At 47.0% G+C, this 21,658-nt stretch overlaps 1 protein-coding gene across 4 annotated transcripts in view; it reads left to right on the top strand.

The window, feature by feature from the left end:
* The window catches only part of LOC309601856 (transcription factor 4), a gene marked incomplete at its 5' end in the record, with an annotated part of 235,706 nt that overhangs the window by 94,348 nt on the left and 119,700 nt on the right, over positions 1–21,658 (top strand). For all 4 annotated transcript variants that reach the window (XM_082335056.1, XM_082335057.1, XM_082335059.1 and 1 more), the window contains one exon: positions 21,527–21,591. In XM_082335056.1, coding sequence (XP_082191182.1) covers positions 21,527–21,591 — 65 coding nt within the window. The remainder of the gene's footprint in view (positions 1–21,526; positions 21,592–21,658) is intronic.

The raw sequence follows: 21,658 nt of genomic DNA, 5'->3' as shown, positions 1-21,658 counted from the left end.
CCTCCAGCCCTGCCAGAATACGACGTGTAACCTAGTACGCTCCTCTCGGCAGCTTTGGCACGAGGCGCGTACGGAAAAGCCATCTCCGGGAGTAAAGCAGATATTTCCCATCCCCGGCGCGGGTCGCCGACGCAGCAGGGGTGCGGCGCGGAGGTGCGGCGCGGAGGTGCGCCGCGGCACCGACTGGCTCCGCAGCAGCAGCTCGTCGTTATTTTTCAGGTTTTGAGATTTACCTGTTGTGCTCAGCGCAACAAAAGAAATGAAATCTCTGTAATTGTACTGGAAGGAGGAGGAGATGGCGTTTTAGTGCCTTTGATCTGTAGCTAGAATAGACTCAGCTTTTGGAAATTTAATTTGAAAGAATCCAACGTACACATCTGCTTTTTGTACTGCAATTTCTTTTGAGCCAGAAAATAGAAATTTATTAATGCAAATGTGTGGATTCTGTTCGTCGGAAGAGAAGGAAGCCCATTCAAAACATAAGTTGACTCTCTTTCTTTATGGCACTAGAAAATCTTAATAGGTATGATGGGTGCTAGCGTTACGGAGTTTATAGGCAAAGTTTTGTGCGAGCAAGCAGACAGCATAAAATGGTAGGACACTTCTGGGAGCATAAAAATTTCTGGGAAATATAATATGTGAGTATTTCCGAGGTACTAATGAAAAGAACGGGGGGAAAATTCTCCCAATAAGCAGTTTTAAAACAACAACAAAACAAGCGTGTCGTAAAACCGCTCCGTGAGCTTGCCTGGGGCGGGAGGTGGAAGGAGCCCGCGTGGACGCGGAGGGTTTATTTCAGTTGCTCTGCCGATGCCCGCCACGCTGTAAAATTAGTTGTGCCTCGTAAATCGAACGTGATCCAAAATTCAAGGTAGATATTTTCAAAACATTGCTTAAGGGATGTGACTTGTGTTTTTCAGGGCTTTGCAAAAAAACCGAGGAAAGACACATTGGACAGAAAAGCGTGCAGGAGACAGGCTTTGGCTCTAGTAGATGTTCCATCAGAATTTTCCCTGTGCACCTTTTTTTCCTATTCCCTGTCAAAATCTGCCAAGCAGGAGCTTGGTCAGTCTCTGAAATAACACCGTAGAAATGAAAATGTATATCTTAAAGCATATGTAAAGGAGCCCCGATCGTTCTGTGTGACAGCAGACAGCGAAAATAAACCTCAAAGGTTTTGTTTGTTTATTTTTAAATCAACCTGCTTTCAGGCCTTGTGACTGGAGTGGGTTTTCAGATTTTTGAAATGAAATTCATTAGGTATTTGCTTGGGCAAGGCCTTTCATCAGGTGAGCGTCTCTGTGACAAGAACATCTTTCAGATCTACACAGTCAAATAAGATGACCAGCTTTAGCTTGCTTTTGAGGACTGGATGTTTTTATCTCAGCCGCCTTTCTTTCTTCCTTGCGTCCTTCCCGAAATTACACTTTATATTATTAATGCAGCAGGGTTCGGGCTGCTGCAGTTCAGGCAAGTTACAAAGACTGGCAAATTCTGTCCAACAATGGAAAAAAAAGGGTTTTTTGTTTCAAGGGGTGTAGCTTTAGGTTTGCTTACGGGGGTTTCTGGGTGGGGAGCAGGTATATCCCCGCTGGTCGACACTGGGACGTGGGTGAGTTACCCAAGCCATCAGCGGGCACAAGGGGTTTGATACTTCAGATTTTTTATTCCCCCCTATGCTTACAAACAGCTTTCTCCCAGTTCGTTTCACAAACACAAGTCATCTGTCTTCCCCTCCCTGGCTGCCCAGATGAAGTGGCCGCGCTTGGCTGGGATTTCTGTTGCTCTTCTCGGGCTTTGTTGGTGCACGGGAGGTGGCCGCCGTTGGCGCGAGGTGTGAGCCCGCTGGGGCGGCTGTGCTGCGTGATGGCAGGCGACACTCAGGTGGTGGTGGGTGCCGTGGCTTGAATTCATTCTCCTTCCATCCAGCTGAACAGTTTGAAGAGGACGAGGCAGTGTTTGGTAGACGTTACCCACCGTTGCTTCTCGGACAGAATAGGTTTAAATACCCCCGTTGGTTGCGCGCTTCCAGCAGCAGTGCCCCGGCATCCTCCCCCTTGGTGCTCAGGCAGGGAGGAGCGGGGATGCAGCACCTGCAGCCAGCCCCGCCGCAGAGGACCTCGGCATGGGGCTGTGGTCCCTCCTTGGTGTCCATCCGTCAGCTCCAGGGCACTGGAGCCCTCTGGGAGCATCTTGGAGCACAAGGGTCGTGGTACCCGCACACGCCTTGGGCACTGGCAGGCGCCGCAGCCTCTGTGTCCAGCAGCGATTCCTTGCTCTCCCGGTGGCTGCTGTTGTGCTCGACACCCATCCGGAGCTGGGATCTGGTCCTTCCCCCGCGACGCCCCAACCTGCCGTGCCTCCCGTAAAAACTTCAAACGCTCTTGGAAAACCCCGATGGGCAGGGCAGGGCGAGGGCAGGGAGGGCGGCGGGGCGCGAGCACGGCCTCCGGCCCCGCGCCCTGCCCGTGGGGTGCTGCTGCGGGGGCGGCCTCGGGCCGGGGAGCCCCGGCTCTCGCCGGCGAGGTGCCTCCTCGCCCCCCTCCCCGCGCGGCGGTGGCGGCGGAGCCGAGACAGGGCGATTATGAAGACGTCAGTCGGAGTGGAGGCAGGCGAGAGGGGAGACGCGCTCCAGATGAGGTCCTGGGGGAGCCGAGGAGGGTCATTCATGTACGACCATGTGTATGTGTCTGACAGACTGTGAAATGGTGCGTTGTTGCGCGGCTGCGCTGCACCTGGGCCCTTCATCTGTGATTGATTGGTTTGGTCATGTGTAATGGTCCCATCTGCTCCGTGTTGTTTTTCTTTTTTTACTTATAAACACCGTTCCCAGCGGCTGGGAGAGGATGAGCTTGGTTTTGTCATCTTCACTTACACTTTAGCTCAAAAAAGTGGTCAAGGAGGTGAGCTCAAAAGGCTGCCCAAGGAGCGCGCCGCCGCCATCCTTCTTGTTTAGTGCCTCGGCCGCTTTCCCCTCCCGCGCGGGATTCAATCCCGGCGGAGATCCGGCTGGTTCACGAACCGGGAGAGACCCCGAACCCGAGAGCGGAGCGATTTGCACAAATCTGCGGATAGTGACTCTTACTGCAGCGAGGAGTTTTTTTGTAACCGAGCCAATACTTAATTAAAACCGCTGACATCATGGTGTTATAATTAAGCGTGGCATTAATTAAGCTGGAATAACGATTTTTTTTTATTAAGAGCTGCTCCAATTGTATAAGCGCACGATCGGCAAAAACAAAATAATTTTTTATTAAAGGAGGAGAAATCCGTCCCCGCGCTCGGGCTTGCCGGGAGTGAGCTGGTGGCAGAAGTAGTGTCGGCAGCAGAAACTTTGGGGGGCTTCGGCGCGAGCGGGGAGTGCGAGAGGTTGAAGGGAAATTTGGGTTTTTTTCTTTTTCTTTTTTTTTTTTTTTTTTTTTTTTTTACCCAAAAATGCTGATCGGCTCCTGGCATTCTGATGGCTAATTATGCATCGGAGAGCTTCGACAGCTGCATTCATCATCATAAAATGTAATAATTAATGACATTCCAACAAAGAAAAATATGCAAATGAGAACTCATTAGCATTTTCATATTCAGCTTTGATAATGCTTTTGCTGACAAGGTTGTAATTAATGAAAATTCATGTCGCAGTCAGGAGATTGGATCGGTTTCATTCCGCTCACAATTCCCAAATGCTTGCATTATGGAAAATCGGCAGCTCTGCCAACTTTTCAGGGAAGAAAAAAACACACACACACACTAAAAGCACCAGATGCAAATTAATGGTAGGGAGCCTTTAACTCTTTAAAGTCCTATCCCCCGAGCCCCCCCCGAAGAATGAAAGAAAAACAACAACCCCGATGCAGAACTAGTTTGATGCACAAGCGTCAGGGTCTTTCAGGAATAACTTTTGGTTTCTCCTCAGAATATGGAAATTTTATGTAAAACTTTCCCCCCCCCCCCCCCCTCTATTTTTCCTTTTATTATACCTGCGTCCTAATAAACTCTGAGAAAATCAGGCATCTTACATGCTCTGTTTTCTCCTGGCCTTATCTAATTAATTCTACAATTGTTTATACATCCAAGGCTTCCTCGTGCCTAAACAGATCCATTGGCATCAGCTGGATGGCGGCTGAGCGCGGAGGGCAGGATACGGCCCCGGCTGTTTCCCGCTCCTCCGAGGACAGGCGTTCGCACCGGTTGTTCTGCCGCCCAGTTTCTTATCGGGCCTCCCAGAAACAGGGCTTTGCTCCCTACGGCGGCAGGCTGGGCGCTCCGGGTTCGCTTGGCTTTGGGAAACGGCCGGAGTCGCGTCCTCGGCGTTGACGCCCGCCGGGGCTCCGGCGCCTGGCTGGGTGGTTCCCTTGGGGCAGGACTGCGCCGCGAAGCAGGGGGTCGGGGGGATGCCGCGGGGAGCGGCGCTGGGCTGCCCCGGGACCCGGCTGCAGCACCCTGGGCCGCGCCGCGCCGTCGGGAGCTCCGCTGCCACGACAAAGTGACAAAGGAAGAGCTGCAGAAAGCATCCCAGGCGGGGCGGTAGGAAGATGGAGGCAGGCTCAATACCTAGCGCTGCCCACGCTCGGGGTCCGGGTAATCAAACCGCTATTGCCAGGACTTTTTTTTTTTGGTGTTTTTTTTTGTTTGTTTGTTTTGTTTTTTTTTTTCTTTCAGAAAAAGGCAAACTTCAAGCTGCTGCTTTCAGAATCCAGCAGCAAACTGCAAATGTTCCCTGCCCGCCGAGTGCCCGGTGGCTAACGCAGACCACTTCAGCAGTCGGGAGATGCAATTCCCTGCTTTGGGGGTTGCGTTTATTTGTTTATTTGACCCCCAGACCCGCTACTGGGGCGGGACTGGGCAGAGCAGCGCGCGTCCCTGCTCGCGGGGACATCTCCGGGGGGACGCTGAGCCCTTCTGGTCCAGAGCGATGCCGCACCTCCCAGGTCAGGGAAAAGGGCTTTCTCTCTTGTCTTTGCCCACGAGCTATTTGAGCATCAATTTTGCACAGATCGTTGGATTTTTAAGAACTTTTTGTAGCTCAGTACTGCGTAACTTCATTTGTACTTCTTATATGCAATCATTTGTATTTTTTGCATAACTATTTCTTTAAAACGCATCAGGTTTTACTTTTTGGTATAGCTTCCTTTTGTATGGGCAAACTGCCCAAGCAGATGGTGTAATGTCACCTGTAAGCAATCTGAATAGATAGGTTCATTCTTACGTTTTAGAGAGCTTTTTATTTCCTTTATATACGGTACAACTATTGCTGAGAGACCGTTCAAGATGGTGTTGCTTTTTGTGTTTCCTTTTAAAGAGATTCCTGCTGCGATTGGTTCTTTTTTCCCCCAAAGTCTGTGTTTTTGGGCTCGGTGAAAAAGCTGCGACTTAAGAAACTTTCCCGGTATTGCTGAAACGACATCACGTGAAATCCTTGGTCATTTTTAAAAAGCGTAAATGAGGAAGCGATAGAATAAGTTAAAACCACGTTTGGTTGTTTAGACGCATAACATTTTAATTTTAAAAGTTCAACATTTGCTTTAAAAAACGAACACGCGCACGACCCCGGGGGGCTGCGGCAGCGGCGGTCGTTACGCAGGCGTGGTTTTGGGATGAAGCGGGCACGCTTCTGCGAAGAACCGGAGCGGGACCGCCAACATATTCCCTATACATTCCCATTTATCCTTGTTTTAGAGAACTATTGGGAGACAGAGTTACATTGCACAGGTACCCAATGCCTTGAAAGACCTAGCGGGAAGGCATAAAAGCTTTCACCTGCAGAGTTTTTTCACAATTAGTTCTTAAAGCGTTTTTACTTTGTTCAGCGCTTCATACAGTGTGTCCCTGCACCTCGGTGTACTGGGGGAATACTGGTCTTACCAACTGGAGCTGGTGGTGGGGCAGATAAGCTTCACACTGGTTGATTTTCTACTGGTAAGGAACTGGAGATTGCCTTGGTGAGGGCCCGATACCGCTTGTCTTTTTATGCACCCAGTCCCCTTGACTTCAGTGGAGCTGCTGGCAGGGGTAAGGTGAGAAGTATTGGCATTTAGAAAGCTATAAAGAAACTGTGAATACATTATCAAGCTTAAATACATCGCTGCCATACAAGCTCCTTAAAAAAAAAATAATCATAGAGGCCTTATTTGTATGTTTTTTCTCAGGGAGGAGCTGAATAAAAGATTATTATTTTATTTTTTTCTAATTTACAGTGAATGGAAAGCAATGGGATCTTGAACGGACTGAGAGGGATGGTTTTGTTCTTAGCATGAAGGGAGAGAAGCCGTTGTATATAAGCACGCCGTATATTTTATATGTGTTTATTTGATCATATAAAATCACAGGGCACTCGGGGTAAAATATTCAGAGCCGACTGCTGATTTCAGCGTGCGCCGTGTGACGCCCTGGGTCTTTGAGGAAACCAGAGTGCTCTGATAAACTTTATTTTAGGTTACAAATACTTCACTCTTCTGAAAATCAGGCCTTAAAGTGACGCATCTGAAATTAGCGTCCGTTTCCAAGGGGAAAAAAGAATTTACTGGATTAGAAGAAATAAACAGCTCAGCAGTGTTTAAACAACAACAATAAAATATTGGGTAATTTTTTTGTCGTGGCAGCATTGCGTAGCGAGAAGCCCGGTCCCCCCGCCGTCCTGGCAGGCTGCGGGAGCACCGGCTGCACCGCAGCGTTCGTGGCTTCTCAGCGCTTTTGCAGGGGAGAAGAAGAAATTATCCCAGGCTTTTTCAAACCCTGGTAAAGGATAAAACCCACAAAGATCAGATTGTCGTCTTAACCTTCTAATTTGGGATTTTTTTCAAAAAGACTTTGTTTCAGCCCCATTTTGGTATCTTCTTTATTTTTATAGAAAATAAATTTCATAATTAACCAGGCCATTTCATGTTTTCATTCCAGAAACACATACAGTATTTCTTCTGTTTTCTGGGAAATAATACCCTTCCCTGTGAAAGGTGGCCTTCTTTTTCCAGTCCACAGAACAGTCCTGACTTGCTTGGCACTTCTGATTTACCTTTAGCAAAATGCCCTTGCAATTTCTGTGTGAGTACTCTTTGCGAAGCTTGTTCCACGTTCTGCCCTCGTTCGAAATTTTACCTTTTCGGAACGTTATCCTTCCAGTTCCAATTCACCTGGGAATGAAGAGCAAACTAGCTAATAATTTATTGTCAGAAGTCGAAATATTTGCCGAGGTTGCTAAGGCAGAAAGTGGGAAGCCTAGGGTGAACCAGCCCTGCTCTTGCCATGAGTTGCTCCTAATAACAAGAAATTACAGCGCTGTGTTAAAGGGTTTTAAAGACGGCTGAAAGTTAAAATTCTGGGGACTTTCTTCTGTCTGGCTGTTTTGCAGGTGACAGCGATACCCAGCTTCTCTGTGTTAAGTCTACCAGCACCTTTCTCAGAGAATTTTCTGGAAGAATATTTATTCATTAGGATAATAATTTAGAATGGCTCATCACCCACAGAAGGAGCTGTGAGAGTTCGAAGTTTCTGAAAATCACAGCGTATTTGCTATAAATACATATATCAGGGTGTTTAACAAAGTGCAATTAATGAGTTTTTATTTCTCAGGCAAAAAAAAAAATGACTCTTGCTGGAGTTTAATGGGTTCTTATGGCTGTGATGTCCATTTAGGTCAGTGGGGAGCTTTCTGTTTTCAAGCAGAAATCAGGATCATTACGCCTCCCCCTGCACGAGCCTGAGTAAATGTATTTTGTGCAGGTGAAGTAACGTGGTAAATAGACTCATTTTTTCTGAGAGACAGACGCCGAGGGTTTTCTGGCTGTGAGCGGGCCGGGGAGCAGACTGACGGCTGCCGCCTCTCCCGACGCAGCTGCCTGCGGCCAGCGTGCTGGAGGCAGAGACGCTCGTAGCTGAGCGCTTGCTCGATGATGGAGTTTAAGGCGAGCAAAGTTTTCAGCTGCTCCTGCTGCGAGCGCCGCTGAGACCGGCCTCGGAGAGATGCTGCAACCGACCTCCTCGCCCTGGTTGACATTGCCAGAAGGACCGATGAGACGAGGATGGCCAACGTTGCGTGCCAGGAGTATCAGATACAGCGCGGTTTTCTCTCTCGTACCCCAAACCTTTAAAACTTGCACCCAAGTGCGGACTTGGGTCCAGGCGAGGTGGCTGTGGTGCAGCGCGGGACTTGGCGGCGGCACTAGGACTTCTGAAACGCTTTCCCGTGGCAGGTTCTCTGTCTTGGGTCTTTGGTGGTCGCTTCTTGAAACTGGGTGAATTTTGGACGTTACCAACATACTAGTCTTGGACTAATTTTTAGCTGCGTTAAATTTTGTACCTGGTATATTTAACTTTTGGATAAGAAGACAAAGCATAGTTCTAGTAGTTGTTTTTTTTCTAACTTTGCTTCTCCCTTCTTTTTAAACATGTTTTGTTTAAAACCATAATATAGGGAAAGTAAATACTTTGCCGAAGTTTTTATTGTCTTTCATTAATGGCTCAGAAAACAGTGCGTTTGAAAGTAAATCTAGGCCAGAATTTCAGATTTGCTAATGAAATGCAGAAGTTCGATGTTGGCAATTGCTGTACTTAAAAGCTCCTTGGATCAGGTGTTGTTTTACCATATGGACATTTTAATTAGTAATAAAAAAGTTGATCAGGATTTAGTAGTGGAATCTACAAAGCGCAAATATCTGCCTCGTTTTGCTTTGTTTTACTGGTGTGAATTTAGCTGTATTTCTCTTTCCGTGTCCCTTCCCCGCTTCATTTATGCCTACACATCTATTGCTCTTGGTATCCAAGCAGGTAGTGACGTTGCTTATGGTATCGCGAAGCAAGGAGTTTATTCCATGAGCCTATAGCGCTGTATTACAGCAAACATCAATTTTACACCCTTCGTCTTCTCGATGGTGCTAGCCCAGTGGCTCACCGATGCCAGGAGTGTTTTAAAGAGCCATTATCTACTTGGTGTGTGCCCAATTAAACAATAAATAGTTTAGAATGGCGCATGCGCTTTCTGTGAGGGTGCCTGGGAGTTCTGCTGTGAAAACAGTGCAATCGCACACAAAGTAAACGGCCCTTAAATGCGCAAAGAGCCGAGGAAGGCCGTCTCCAGCCAGGCGGGACGGCTCCGTTCCTGCCTCCGCGTCCCGCTCCCGCGGGCACCTCGCGCAGGTCTTCCCAGGCGCGTCCCTCGTGGCGGAGCCGAGGCTGACGGCGATTCCCGCCTTCCCCCAGGAGCCGGGGGCGAATTCCCCATCAGGGCGCCCGCCTCTCCCTGCGCCGGGGTGAGACCCGCGGCTGGCGGCAGCTCTGATGCATCCGCGACAGCCCCCAACAAACCAGCCCAGAAATCCTTCTCTGTCATCTCTGACAGTAACCTTAAATTGTAAAAACACATTTTGAAAGATGTGTGACTTTTTAAGAAGTTGATGTCCTTTTAATATGCAGGATCTTTGGGGAAAAAAAGTACCCTTTTTAAAATTAAAGCACGTGCCACAAAGCATGCATTTATAATCATAAGGGTCTTTGTTCCAGCGCCTGCAGTACTAAATGCTAAATCAATAATAAATTTAAGATCCGTGTGAAGAACTGCAGCACAGGAGTGACGGATCCGACTCTTTTTCGGCGCTGGTTTCCTAACGGCCTTTGTTCTGCCGGCGCGCCGGGCGTACCGCCTGCCGTTCACCTGGCCTTTCTGCCTGGGCTGGGCCTCAGCCGTCCGGTTCCAAAGAGTAACTTCTTGATTTGCGTAAAAGGGTTTCGAAATTTTTAAAGCTTTTTTTCAGGTTTTCTACTTTAACCTTCGTTCGTGGTTGCAAGAACAGTGATGGCTTCACAAAAATGTAGAAATAACAGTGTGTTTAAAGTAATCTAAACCCACTTTCTTACAAGGAATAACAAAATACAAATAAATATATTTTTGAAAAATTACATTCTCTTTCCCCACTGAAATGGATTTTTTAAAAAATTCATTAATGACTGCTTCAGTAAAGTGACCCCAGAATTCCTATTAATGATTTTTTTTTTTAATACCAATTTCCCGAAATCTTAAAACAGGGATGCATTTAAATTTGTATTGCTCTCTGTCAGTGTAGCCAACGGGCTTTTCAGAGGGTCTTGTGAGACAGGCCCAGCACTGTGTAACCCCGCTTCTAACACTACCGAGGTCCTCCATAAAGCCATTCCCGATGGTCCCCGGCGGGCCCCGGAGCCTCCTGGGTCATCCGACGGCTCCTGCCGGTGGGACGGCCCTGGAAGGGGACCCTGGGATGAGCCTTGATAAGAGAGAGAATGAAAGTAATTTGGAAAATTATGGGGTTTAAGCCTTAAAAATGATGAGAAATACTCATTTTGAATAAGAACACATTTAACACTAGAAAAATAATATTATGTTACAAGCCTACTGGATAATTAAGCAGCGATGACGTACTGTTTCGGGCTGGGAAATGGCACGGTTTGGCCATGGGCACACGGAGTTCAGTGCCTCTTGCTTTCAGCGCAGGCGTTTCCCTGTCCCAACGTGATCCCTCTGGAAATCCCTGGGAAGCATCTGTTGATCCCAGCGCCGGGCAGGATGGGCCCTTACTGGTAGCAACATTGGCTCAGCCTTTACAAGGTCGAAATTGAAAAAAAAGAGATGACAAAAATAAGTGCTTAAAATGAGGTTCCCAATTCCAGCGCCCAGTAACTGCTTTGTTTTGGCAAGTTGTGCACCAGCAGCTTCCACTGCCACCAGCGACGCTGGCTTGGATTTACTCCTGCCTATGAGACTTTATTTAAATGCCTAAATAAGGACGTAGCTTTGGTTACCTACTTTATTTTTGCATCGTGACCCCAGGGCATTGCCCAAAAATGGTTACGCAGTTACTGCTGCGGATTTTATTTCTGAACGATAGCAGACCTGCGTGATATTGGCCCAGAATAACGACAAGCCTGTAGAAGTCCTTCTGTCCTCTCACGCAGCGGAGAGTCTCTGCGAGGCGTTCTGGAAATAGTAGTTACTGTTTCCAGCGCTGCATTTCCAAATTATTTAGGAACTTGATTACACGCAGCCAATTTGCATGGTTTTTCTTCTAATTGGTCCATTTGCTATTTATGTCAGTCAAGATCAATCTCCGTAGGTGTGGCAAAGCCAGTATTCCCAGTCCACGCGGCTTCCCAATCCGCTGCTGCAGCAGCTGGTCGCAAGGATTCCTTCCGAAGAGCCCAAGATTTTGGCTCTTCAAAAGACGACTTGTGCTAGCCCGCGGTCTCGGGGGGCCGGGCCCTCTGCTGGGGTGACATTTCTGCTGAGAGCTCAGCCCCGGGCCTTCGGGGACAGGGATTTTATGCTGTTTTCTTCTTTTTTTCGACTTTACTTTTTCTTCGGTCTTTAATAAACTACTAACGTTGATGCGAGTTAATAATAGAAATGCATCTTCACCAGGTATAAAAATGGCTTGATCAGGCACGCTATTTAAAGTAACTTAAGACCATAAGATTTTGGAGAACATAATTTTGGCGAACCTCCTGTTTGTGTATAGCGAGCTTGGTAAGATCGGGTAGAGGCTTTGGAAGGGCTCTATGAAAATTGAAAGACTGCAATATCCAAAATTTAATAAAAAATAAAGTAAATCAAAGTAAAGTCTATAGTCAAACTCCTTAATTGTGATGCATTTGCTGAGTTTCCCTCTTCCATCGTCGGCCCTGCTCCGATGCCATATGGTCTACCATGGAACATTTAACTTGTCAGATATAATGGATTGTCCTGGAAGCAGATTTTTGCTTTGAGCGTTCGGCTCCTTTCTTGCATTTCACTCTCAGCTCCAGGCTGCAGGATGAAGGATTGTGGTGGAAATGCAAAGAGGAGACACACAGTTGATTCCCCTTAAGAGAGTGACCTATATGCCACAAAATTTTACCCACGTAAAGAGGCATTATCCCTGTCACTGACCCTAGCAGGCTGCATGTCAGAACCATTTAAATTTGTCTGGACTTAACAGATTGTGCAAATGTTTCAGAATCAAGTGCTTAGGAATAATAAAGGCTTGTCATTTCAACTTAGGCGGCAGCGGCGGCGCAGCTCGCGCCGGCCAAGGGATGAGTATTATTTATTGTGACCTACATGTAACCTAAGCTGCCCGCCTCGTAGACCTTGTAAATTAAGTTCATCTCCCAAGGCTACTGAAACTTAAAAAAAAATATATATTATCTGATAAGGACCCCAAATAGCCATTACTCTGCTGTAAAGCAGAGGCTGGGGTTGGGAGCGATCGTTTCGACGGACGGGCCGGGAGCGGTTAATTACCGGCAGGCGCTTGGCGGTCGCGCGGGGAAACGGAGGGTTCTCCTGGGTGCCTCGGGAGCTCTGAGCGCGGGGCACCGGCCGTCGCGGGGAGAGGGGGCTCGGCTCGGCGGCTGTCCGTAAAACGCTTCTGCTGGAGGACTCGGAAGCGTGGGTAGGCGTTGGAAAGTTTTCTGTGATACAAACTCGGGCAAGTGATTTCTGAAACAAACGCGACAAATGACAAATTCTTCCCTGGATCAGTTTTTTTTTAAATTTCCTCCCGCTTAAGCATAATAAAAACCAATAAAATACTGATTAGAAACCGTAGGTAATATTGCTGTCCCATTCTGGGAAGTAATTAAAGAATCTAGGATAAAAATCTGGCCCTGCTAAAGGTAGTCAGTTTTATTTCATATTAGCGCAGCTGATATTTCACCTATAGAGAATAAAATATTTGTAAATCCATCTGAATTTTGCTCTTCAATGTGGCGTTCCTTTCAGGTGCGAGGTCGGTGTGAGGAAGGGTAATTTTTTTTGCGTGAAGGTTATTGTCTTTGCATTTGGCAGCGAAAGGAAAATTGTCAGCTGGTAGAGGTGGGAAATCCCTCTCTCAAGGACTTTTTTTTCCTCCCGTGTCGGAATCGGCATTCCGAGGTGACTTTTCCCGAGCGAGCTTTGTCATTCTTGAGCTGAAAGCGCTGGAGAGCGTGTGTACTGATGCTATGAGTTTGCCTGTATTCTCAGCCCAAACCGTTTGTTCCCGAAATGTTTAGGAAATGTCAGTTCTCAAGTGTAAAAATCTTATTAGGGTATGCATGCCCTCTGCTGGATATTACCGATTTGAGACTATTGGGTATTTCATAACGTTACAGTATATTTACCACATCATTCCTGATGTGTTGCCCTACACTGAGAAGCTTGTCGTTTGTTTTGTCTGCGTAGCTAATCCAAATTATCCCATCCGTTGTTTTTAAAATGTCAGAATGCTAACAAAAATAAACGCTAACGTTTTTCTTTTAATTTCCTGTGCTGAACAATATTACAAATAAATAACGTTTCTGTAGAAATGTATAATTGAGTATTTAATCTCCATATACGGCAGTATTAGAGACTCAGGTAGTTCTGTCTATATATGCAGAGAGCACGGGAAGACAGGAGGCGAACCGCTCCGAAGGCAGGGGTGCTTTTGGTATTAAAACCTGAAAATTCAGCTTTGCCATCAGGGTTTTAAAACGGGTGCAGGTGCGCTTGCGGCCAGCATTTGGTGCCTTCTCTCTGGTGTGTCGATGATGCTGGAGGCCTCACGCGGGCTTCGGGCAGGAGGGGGGGCTGGCAGCCGGGGGGCGGCGGGCTGGCCCTGGCCTCGGGTGGGTTTGGTGGTCCCCCCGAGTCCCGAGGTTAGGCCTTTTCCCTCACTTTGGGGCAGAAGGCAGCCGTCTCACGGGAACGCTTTCTGTTTGGCGTGCCGAGGCGTAGATTTGATCCCCGATCGGGACGATAAGGCTTTTGATCTCTTTATCCTCGCTCGTGTCCGAGGCCGTTTGTTTTAGTAGCCTTTTAATAAATGCTGCTAGATAGGGGTGGTTTACGGACCAAAGATTTAGAGCCCAGACCGGGGCAGTAGGAAGGTTTATCGTCCTCTTTCAATTCTGTGCCTTTCATGGCCTTAGATCCTTATCTAACTTGTTTTAAAGCGATTCTGTTTTCATGCTTGAGTGAAACCCCAGGTTTCCAGATCCACGATAAAGATCTCCTGACCTGGTCCCTGAACAAATGATGAGGGATCACCCTGCAGCGTATTTCAATTTAAAATAGCCCTGCGAGGCTTACTTAGGATAAAACCATATCCAGTGCTTTACGTTCAGTTCTTACATATTGCTTTCGGGTCCGGAGTATTACTGCAACATGGTTTTGTCTCGTATCTTTATGAAAATGTTGCCCATTTTTATTACTCCGGTTCTCTAGTATTAGATAATGCTTTTGATTTTTTTTTTGTTACTGTTCTCCGATGCCTGTCTTCATCCCCTGCCCATCTTCTGACGTTCCAAGAACGAGAAGGGTAAAAGATGGTGAATGGGTTTTCTTCGAGTTTTTGTTTCTCTCCAAAATAAATTTGCCTATTTCCAGAGTGATACAGGTGTTCAGGCTTGGATGATGGTAATTATTTCCTCTAGACTGCAATTCCGTGCCTATATGAAAAGGAAAGGAGACTAAAGACGTTTATGAAGTCGGACGCACCTTCGCTCTAAACGAAGGGTTGTCTCTCGTAGACGCTCCTCCGCGGGCAGCCTTTGCGCGTGGGTGCCCGGGTGCTCCGGGCTCGCTGGCCGCGGGGCAAACGCCGTGGCCTGCGGCAGCGAGGAGCCTTTAAGGCTTCTTCAATGCGTTGGATACCATTTCTTCAGACGGCATTGAAATAAACAGTTGTTTTGTTTAAATACCTAATTTAATTATGAAAGTTTGTTATTCTAGTCTTAATTAGTGCGCATACTTGATATTAAGCTCATTAATGTTCCTTGTCCGCAGAATGCAATATTATTTATTGGTTGCACAATTGCGGTGATGGCTACGAAACGGCAATAGCTGCGTATCCTCTGACTAACTTCAGGGTGCTGAAAACCTGTTGCAAAGGGCGCAACGAGCTTGTTCTGACTGGATTCGACACAATCGATCCTGTAACGCAGCTGTATCATCCAGGCAAATAACCAACTATTAGCGTCAAACCTTTCTTTTATGGGATAGCGGGATAATCTTTACAATCTAATTGGTTTTGGTGGGACTGGTCAAGGACTAAGGCACCATTTAATGGAAGTCTGGTAGAGGATGGTCTTTGGTATTCTGTCTTCACGTTCTTATTCTTATAATTTCAAGTACGGTTTTGCCACAGCTATTTTGTTTTAAAAGCACGCAACGGGGTCGGTCCTTTCCCTGCGCTTGAGCCCTACGGGGGCACTGGGCAGAGCTCGCTGGCAGCACCGTGTGGGACCCCCTTCAGCAGGCAGCACAGCCATCCCACCGGCACCTACGTGTATGTACGTACCTACAGAGGCAGGCACGCGTACGTGGCGTGTGCGTGTAAGGAAATAGTTTGGCCTTCGGAGCCTTTGAGAATTAACCTTGCCGGTTTAAGCGCAAGCTCTAGGCCAGCGAGGGGAGTCAGTGGTGAAGCACCACTTTCGCTCTGAATTTCCTTGCTTTAGGTTTTTCAAGCCAGCTCTGGAGCTTTATTTTAGTATAGGTTTTAGGATTTAATTTCCTTTGCATTTTGATGGTACTGTTTAAAAAAAAAAAATCTCCCTTTGTAATGGTACTTGCTCTGGCATCATAACGTCTCTTTAAGAACCATTACTGTTTACTGCACATCAGTGTAAGTGCAAAAATCCTCTTTCATGTCAAAAAGATCTCTTTCCCCTAGCATTGTGCTACGCTTTGGGGTGCGATGCCATTCAAATTATTGGGATTAATACCTTCCCTTAGCTTTCTATCTAGTTTGTGGACCTTCCCGGGATCAGATGCCGTGTCATTTGTACTATTTTGTGAACGTTCTTGCACAAACTTTGCTTAAAATCTATCAGATTTCTTTCTTATTGTCTGTACTTCACATACAGCACAAAGCAGAAATAGCTCATTAACACGATACTTCCATTACCATCGGATGAGATTCTTTGTGATGTAAAATACGCTGTTCAAAACCTCACTGAAATAAATAGGGTATTTTGACTGTATATCCTATACCGGTAAGTGCGCTACTGTTGGAGAAGTATGTATATATAACCCAGGTCAAGCCCGAGTTTGTAACTCAGCCGAGCTAAGAACTCTCTCTGCTGCTTAAACGTTGGAAGAGGAGAAATCGCAGCCGGAGGCCGCGTGCCAGCAGCCGCTGCCGGGACCCGCTTGTCCCCCCGGCCCGCGGGGCCGACGCCGGCCCAGCCCTGCCCGCGCCTCACCTTTCCCCGCCGCCCCGCACAAGGGCCGCCCGTTCCCCTGCCAGCTCCTGCCGGCGGCCGCCCGGGAGCCGCGGCGGCGAGCAGCGCTCCCTGCCCGGCGAAGAGCCGCCCAGCCGCGGGGAAACGCTCGCCCTCGCACAAAGGGGACAAGCCTCCAGCCAGCTGTTAGCCCTGCTGCCAGGCAAGGCGTGCGGGTTTGCATCCTTCAATTAAGAGCCCCCAAAATTTCTTTTAATACTAAAAGCATTTTCCTTTTTATTTTGCCTTTTTTTTTTTTTTTTCTTTTTTTTTTTTTTTCTTTTAAAGACCAGAGTATTCGAAAGTCCTGAAAAAATGAAGAAGCTGCTTGCTGGCTCCTCTGATGCAAACCCGGGCAGGCTGTTTTTCCTGTCAAGGGCAAAAGACAGCGAGGCCTGGGAGGCTGTCCGTGGAGGGCACGGGCTATATACATTTCTCCAAGAGTGAGACGCTTATAGGTATAGGATATAGAAGTGTGCAATGGCTCATTTATTTCAATGAGGTTTTTCCTCAGATAATTTCTAATTCTATACAAATTTTAGCTTGATTTCTCTGATAGGAGTCAGGTTTTCAAATCTCTGAGGCACAAAAGAAACAGTACTGATGCTCTGGCGGTCAGCGTTGGAAGTTGCTGTGGGGAGCTGGTCCTGGCGTCAGGCAGGGCCGGTGCTCGGAGAGCTGCGCCGGCGCTGGGCAGCGCCGGGAGGAGTCCTGCCCTCGCTCCCCGCGGCCCTCAAACCCTCCCTGGCTCCTGCCACCAAACTTCAACAAGCCTAAGGAAATTTAGAATGCAAGAACTATAGATTAAAGCAGAAGTAAACGGTTTCACGGTCCTCATAGCAATGCAAATAAACCCTGCTACAGCTGATAACACGTATGTGTTCATCGCGGACAGGCAAGCGTGGAGCTATGAAGTTCAGCCCGTTCTTGGGTCGCTCAGAGCTTTGCTCCAGCTCTGTGCTCCTCGTGCCTGGTCTGACTTCGACACTGAATTCTCCTTTAATTTGGCATTCTCTGTAGGGGAATCGATCGGGCTCCCTTCAGGATGCTTTCGAGACATCGGACGTCAGAGGGAACAATCATTCATTTCCAAAAATGCTAGAAAGGCAGTAATAAAATAAGAAATAGGTTTAAGCAAAATTGCAGACCTGAACAGACCGAAATTCGCAGCCATTAAAATTCCAATCCCTAATACAAGTACTTTTTTTTTTTTTTTTTTGTCTCGAACAGGTTTCCCTTCTTCAGTCTAACCAAGGGCTAAACCCCAAATGTAGGGCAGCGGAAACCTGAATTAGAATATTCTGGTCGAACTCCTCTCTCAAAAAATATGTCAAACACGAAATCAATGTCAACATTGAATTGAAGTCATTTATAGAAATCGCTTCACTTCCTTTTCTCTGCAGATGGAAAGAGTTGCCTCATGCCTCTCATGCTGCCTACCAGAAAAAAGCCAAGGTGCCCTGTCTCCCAGGGCAGGGGAAGAGGGAGCGGGGAATCAGATGCCTTGCATTTGTGCTTTGGAAGTTGCTTGAATTTTCTACTTAATTTGATTAATTTTTCAAAGTACACCATGGAAAGGCAAGTGGCTTCTTTATTGATTGATTGGCAATCCTGTGCTGCTTTTATTTTCTGCAGTTATGCCAAAAAATGCAAACCCAATATTTAGGAAGCAATCGTTTTAGTTTGGTGAAGATAAGCAGTATTTTTTTCTAGAGGTATTTAGAGAGCAGAGACTTGAGATTCGGTGTTTGTCAGAAAACAGGAGCTGCACGTAGTTCTTTCTTTGTCTCTCCTTTGATTGGCATGCATTGTGTCTATTAATTGAATATATAGATATATTTACACACACGCGAAGTCATTGCCTCCGATGATAACGGAGATGCTGTTTCTGCCTTACCTAAAGAACAAGTGCATACTTGAAAGTTATTCCCCAGCCTTTGTAGGTCAACTTCTTCCATGGAGCTTTGTTTCAATTGTCAGATCATAAAGCCACGGAAGGGTATAGATCGTGTTGCGTGTTCGGAGCACTGGTAACGAATGGCACATGTTAGCGTTTGGTCCTCTAGGTAGCAAAAATTAATCAGATGTCTGACAAGATTTGTTATTCGTCTGTATTTCAGGCTCCCTTTTTTTTTTCCCCCTTTTTTTTTTCTTTCCTGGCTTACAACAAATATTACTAACGGGTACTTTTAGGTTTTAAAATATGGACAACAGTACTCCATGCAGTAAAAGACTTGAACGATTAATGCTACCCTTATGCCTCTTTTGAGTAGTTTTAGCCATGGGGCTTGGCACTGCCACCATTGTCTTTGTGCCAAAAAATATCCGCAGCGGCTGCCGCATTCTAGTACTAGAGGGTTGTCTCGAAAATTCCGCAGTGAATGCGTCGGGTGTCTACATCGCTGTAGACGCTCTCTCTTTTTTAAAACATTTTAAAAAAAAAAAAAGCGGGGGGGGGGGGGAGAGAGAGAATCTTTAGCTCTTGCAAACCTCAGGAAACGCACAGTACAGGCTGGGGTGTTCAAGTGACTGAAAATGATGCATAATGTACAGTAAACGTAGAAATTCAGGAGAAGCTTTTGTATTTGTGAGCACAAATAGTTGCTTAAAGAGCCTACTCTTGCATATTATCAGCGCTCTTGCAAATTTTATTATCTGAAACAAATGTGCCAGTGAATTTTAAGCAGAAAATCAACATCAAGACTGTAGCTAATTTTAAATGGACAGTTTATACAAAAGATATTCCCCCCCCCCCGCCAAAATGAAGGACCGTTACAAAAAGTATGATAATTTCATAATTACAGTTGATAGTGAAAATCTACGTATGTATATCTTTATAACGGTTTCTTGACTTTTTCATAAATTTCGGTTATTTGTTCTTAATCGAGAAGGCAGATTTCTGGCTGTGTGTGGGAACAACAGCAACAACAAAAAAAATGTAATAAAGTTAAAGGCTTACACTATCAGAATGAAATGCGTTCACTCATGATCTCCAAAGCTATCTGTTTGGTGGTAAAAGTGGATGCTATAGATGAAATCTTTACAAGGAGCATAATCCTAAAAAAAAAAAAAAAAAAAAGTCAATCTCCTGCTGGCTGCTGTGCCGCTTTGGTACCTCACAGACTTCGACAGAGTCCTGGACGAGTGCCCATTGATGTCATGGAAACACTCAAATTACTGAGAATGATTCATGTCTATGCTGTTCTCTTATCCTCCCCCACACAAATAGAAGTAGATTTTAACCCTGACAACTTGTAATTTGCAGTGGGTTTATTTTTGTATCTGGATAAATATTTTTTAACAACTGAAATTAAGATGAGGCTGCCTGTGTCTGATACGATAGAAAAGAAGATTACCGATACCCAGGCAGCAGCGAGAAGCGCGTTCAAAGTACCTTGTGTCGCTGCTTGTACTTGGTTCCCCTCGACCCTGTTTTTCTGTTTGGGATTTTTTTTCCCCCCCGTCCTCACCGCTTATTTGCATCGACTTTCTGGCCCTCTTGGGGTGATGAGAAGTAGCACACGTAACTCCAGGCGTGCCAGCAAGACATTTTGTTTTCAGATCTCGGCATTGGACTCGGAGATTCACGATGAAAATTTCATTCTCGTTTCAATCTTGAATTGTTTCTGCAAAGGCTCCCAGTACACCGAACCTGAGGGGGGCTATGGAGTGGGTGATCCCTCGCTTTTGTATAACCAGATACCAGTGCTTGCGAAAGTTATTACCTGTGCAAATGTCCTATGAATTGCAAATGCATTGTGGAGCTTCCCCTGTATAAGTAACTACTTTATGTGGAAAACAACAAAACCAATCGAGAAGCAAAAGCAAGCTACAGAGTCTTAAATTATTATAGGGAGAAAGATGATTTTTTTTATTCCAAACCACTCACAAGAGGCAAACTTTATTGATAATACCTCTAAACGGTGATCAAACCTGGTAGCTGTATATTAAAGGAGAGGCTTGTGGACTCAGTCAGAACGTGGCCACACCATACTGGGAATGATTAAAATTAACTCCATCGTCCTTTGTCTACCGATCCGCCTCTCCGTGGCTTCTTTATGAAATCTGGATCGCGAGGGGACGTGCCAGCTAGGGACCCCTCGTCCGCCGCCCGCCTTGCTCGGGCCCCTGAAATTCGTGCGGTCGGTGGATATCGTCGTTATCGGAATCTGGTATTTCCAGACGCAGTTCAAAGGTGGTTTTTAGCGGCTTCGGTAGGTGTGCGGGCACGGCGGCGGGGTCCGTACCTTGCAGGCGGGGGCGCGCCGCCGCCTGAACCTGGCTCCGAGGTGCGGAGGTGTCCCCGGCGTCGCCGGGAGTCGCGCGCGGAGATGAACGGAGCATCTGGTCCCTGGTAACTGGGACTGTGTGCTGTGGGTTTTATGCCCCAGCCTACAATAAAAACTTTAATTTTATGAGTGATTTTTACTGTGTTCTTGGATGTTTTGTTAGATAATACCTCCCCCCCTCCCGTGATTATCCTCACCATAAGGGTGGTCTTTTAGTGTCAATATGTTTTGTATCAGCCCTCTTGACTGCTCTTTGTCTCCGGAGCACGTGGTGCGGTGCTGCTCAGCCATGACTTAATGCTTTGCAGAAACCACCTCTTCCCTTCTTGATTTCGCTCGAGCCTGGCCATTCAAACCTGAAAGAACCTTTATTTTCCTTTGTAAATATGGCCTAACTGTAACCGCTACTGCAAGTCAGGCTGGTGGATCTGAGTGTTAAAGGACTCCTGGGAAAAAAAGGAGGGGGGGGGGGGAAAAAGGGTACTTAGGGCTGGCAGAGCCTCAGCAGTCGCTGGGCCCCCATTCAAGTCCCAGCGTTGGTAGCGAATGGCCAGTTCCCAGTCGGTGTCTCTCTCCCAGGTGTGAATTCCATCACCTGGATCCCGGGGGGAATTTGCTCCTGGGAAAGAGAGCGGGGAGCGGCATCCCCAGCAGCGCCGGGGCGAAGCCGGCGAGGGACGGGCCGTGCCCCCGCGGGTCGGCGGGACAGGCGGGGTGCCTGGGGGCTCAGCCCCGCGCCGGGGGAGGCGCGGGGGAGCTCTGCTCGCACCTTCAGCCAGCCGGTGGAAGCCCCTTAGCTCCCGCTTCCAGGCAGCGTGCGGAGCGGCGCCGCCGAGATTAGGAAGTTTATTTCACATCACCATCCTCAGCATGGAAAAGTGTTAATCCCTTCCCGTTGCCTACATGCATTACGCAGTCAGCAGTGCCTATTTTACATATGTAAACAGCACTAGGAGAATGTGGTGAACATCATCGAAAACGCTTGGAGAAGCTATATGTATCTGTTTATATCTGTTATACATCTATTTTTTTTTTTTTTTTTTCGTTAACAGGTAAAACAGAAAGGGGTTCATACTCATCCTATGGAAGAGATTCGAATTTACAGGGTTGCCACCAGGTAAGTGAAAGTCTGCTCGGCAGAGGGGTTGTGGTAAATACGCTGATAAATGAGGTTTGCTTCTTAA

The sequence above is a fragment of the Platalea leucorodia genome (assembly GCF_965183815.1).
Source record: "Platalea leucorodia genome assembly, chromosome: W".
Classification (NCBI taxonomy): Eukaryota; Metazoa; Chordata; class Aves; order Pelecaniformes; family Threskiornithidae; genus Platalea; species Platalea leucorodia.
This window is presented reverse-complemented; position numbering and strand designations above follow the sequence as displayed.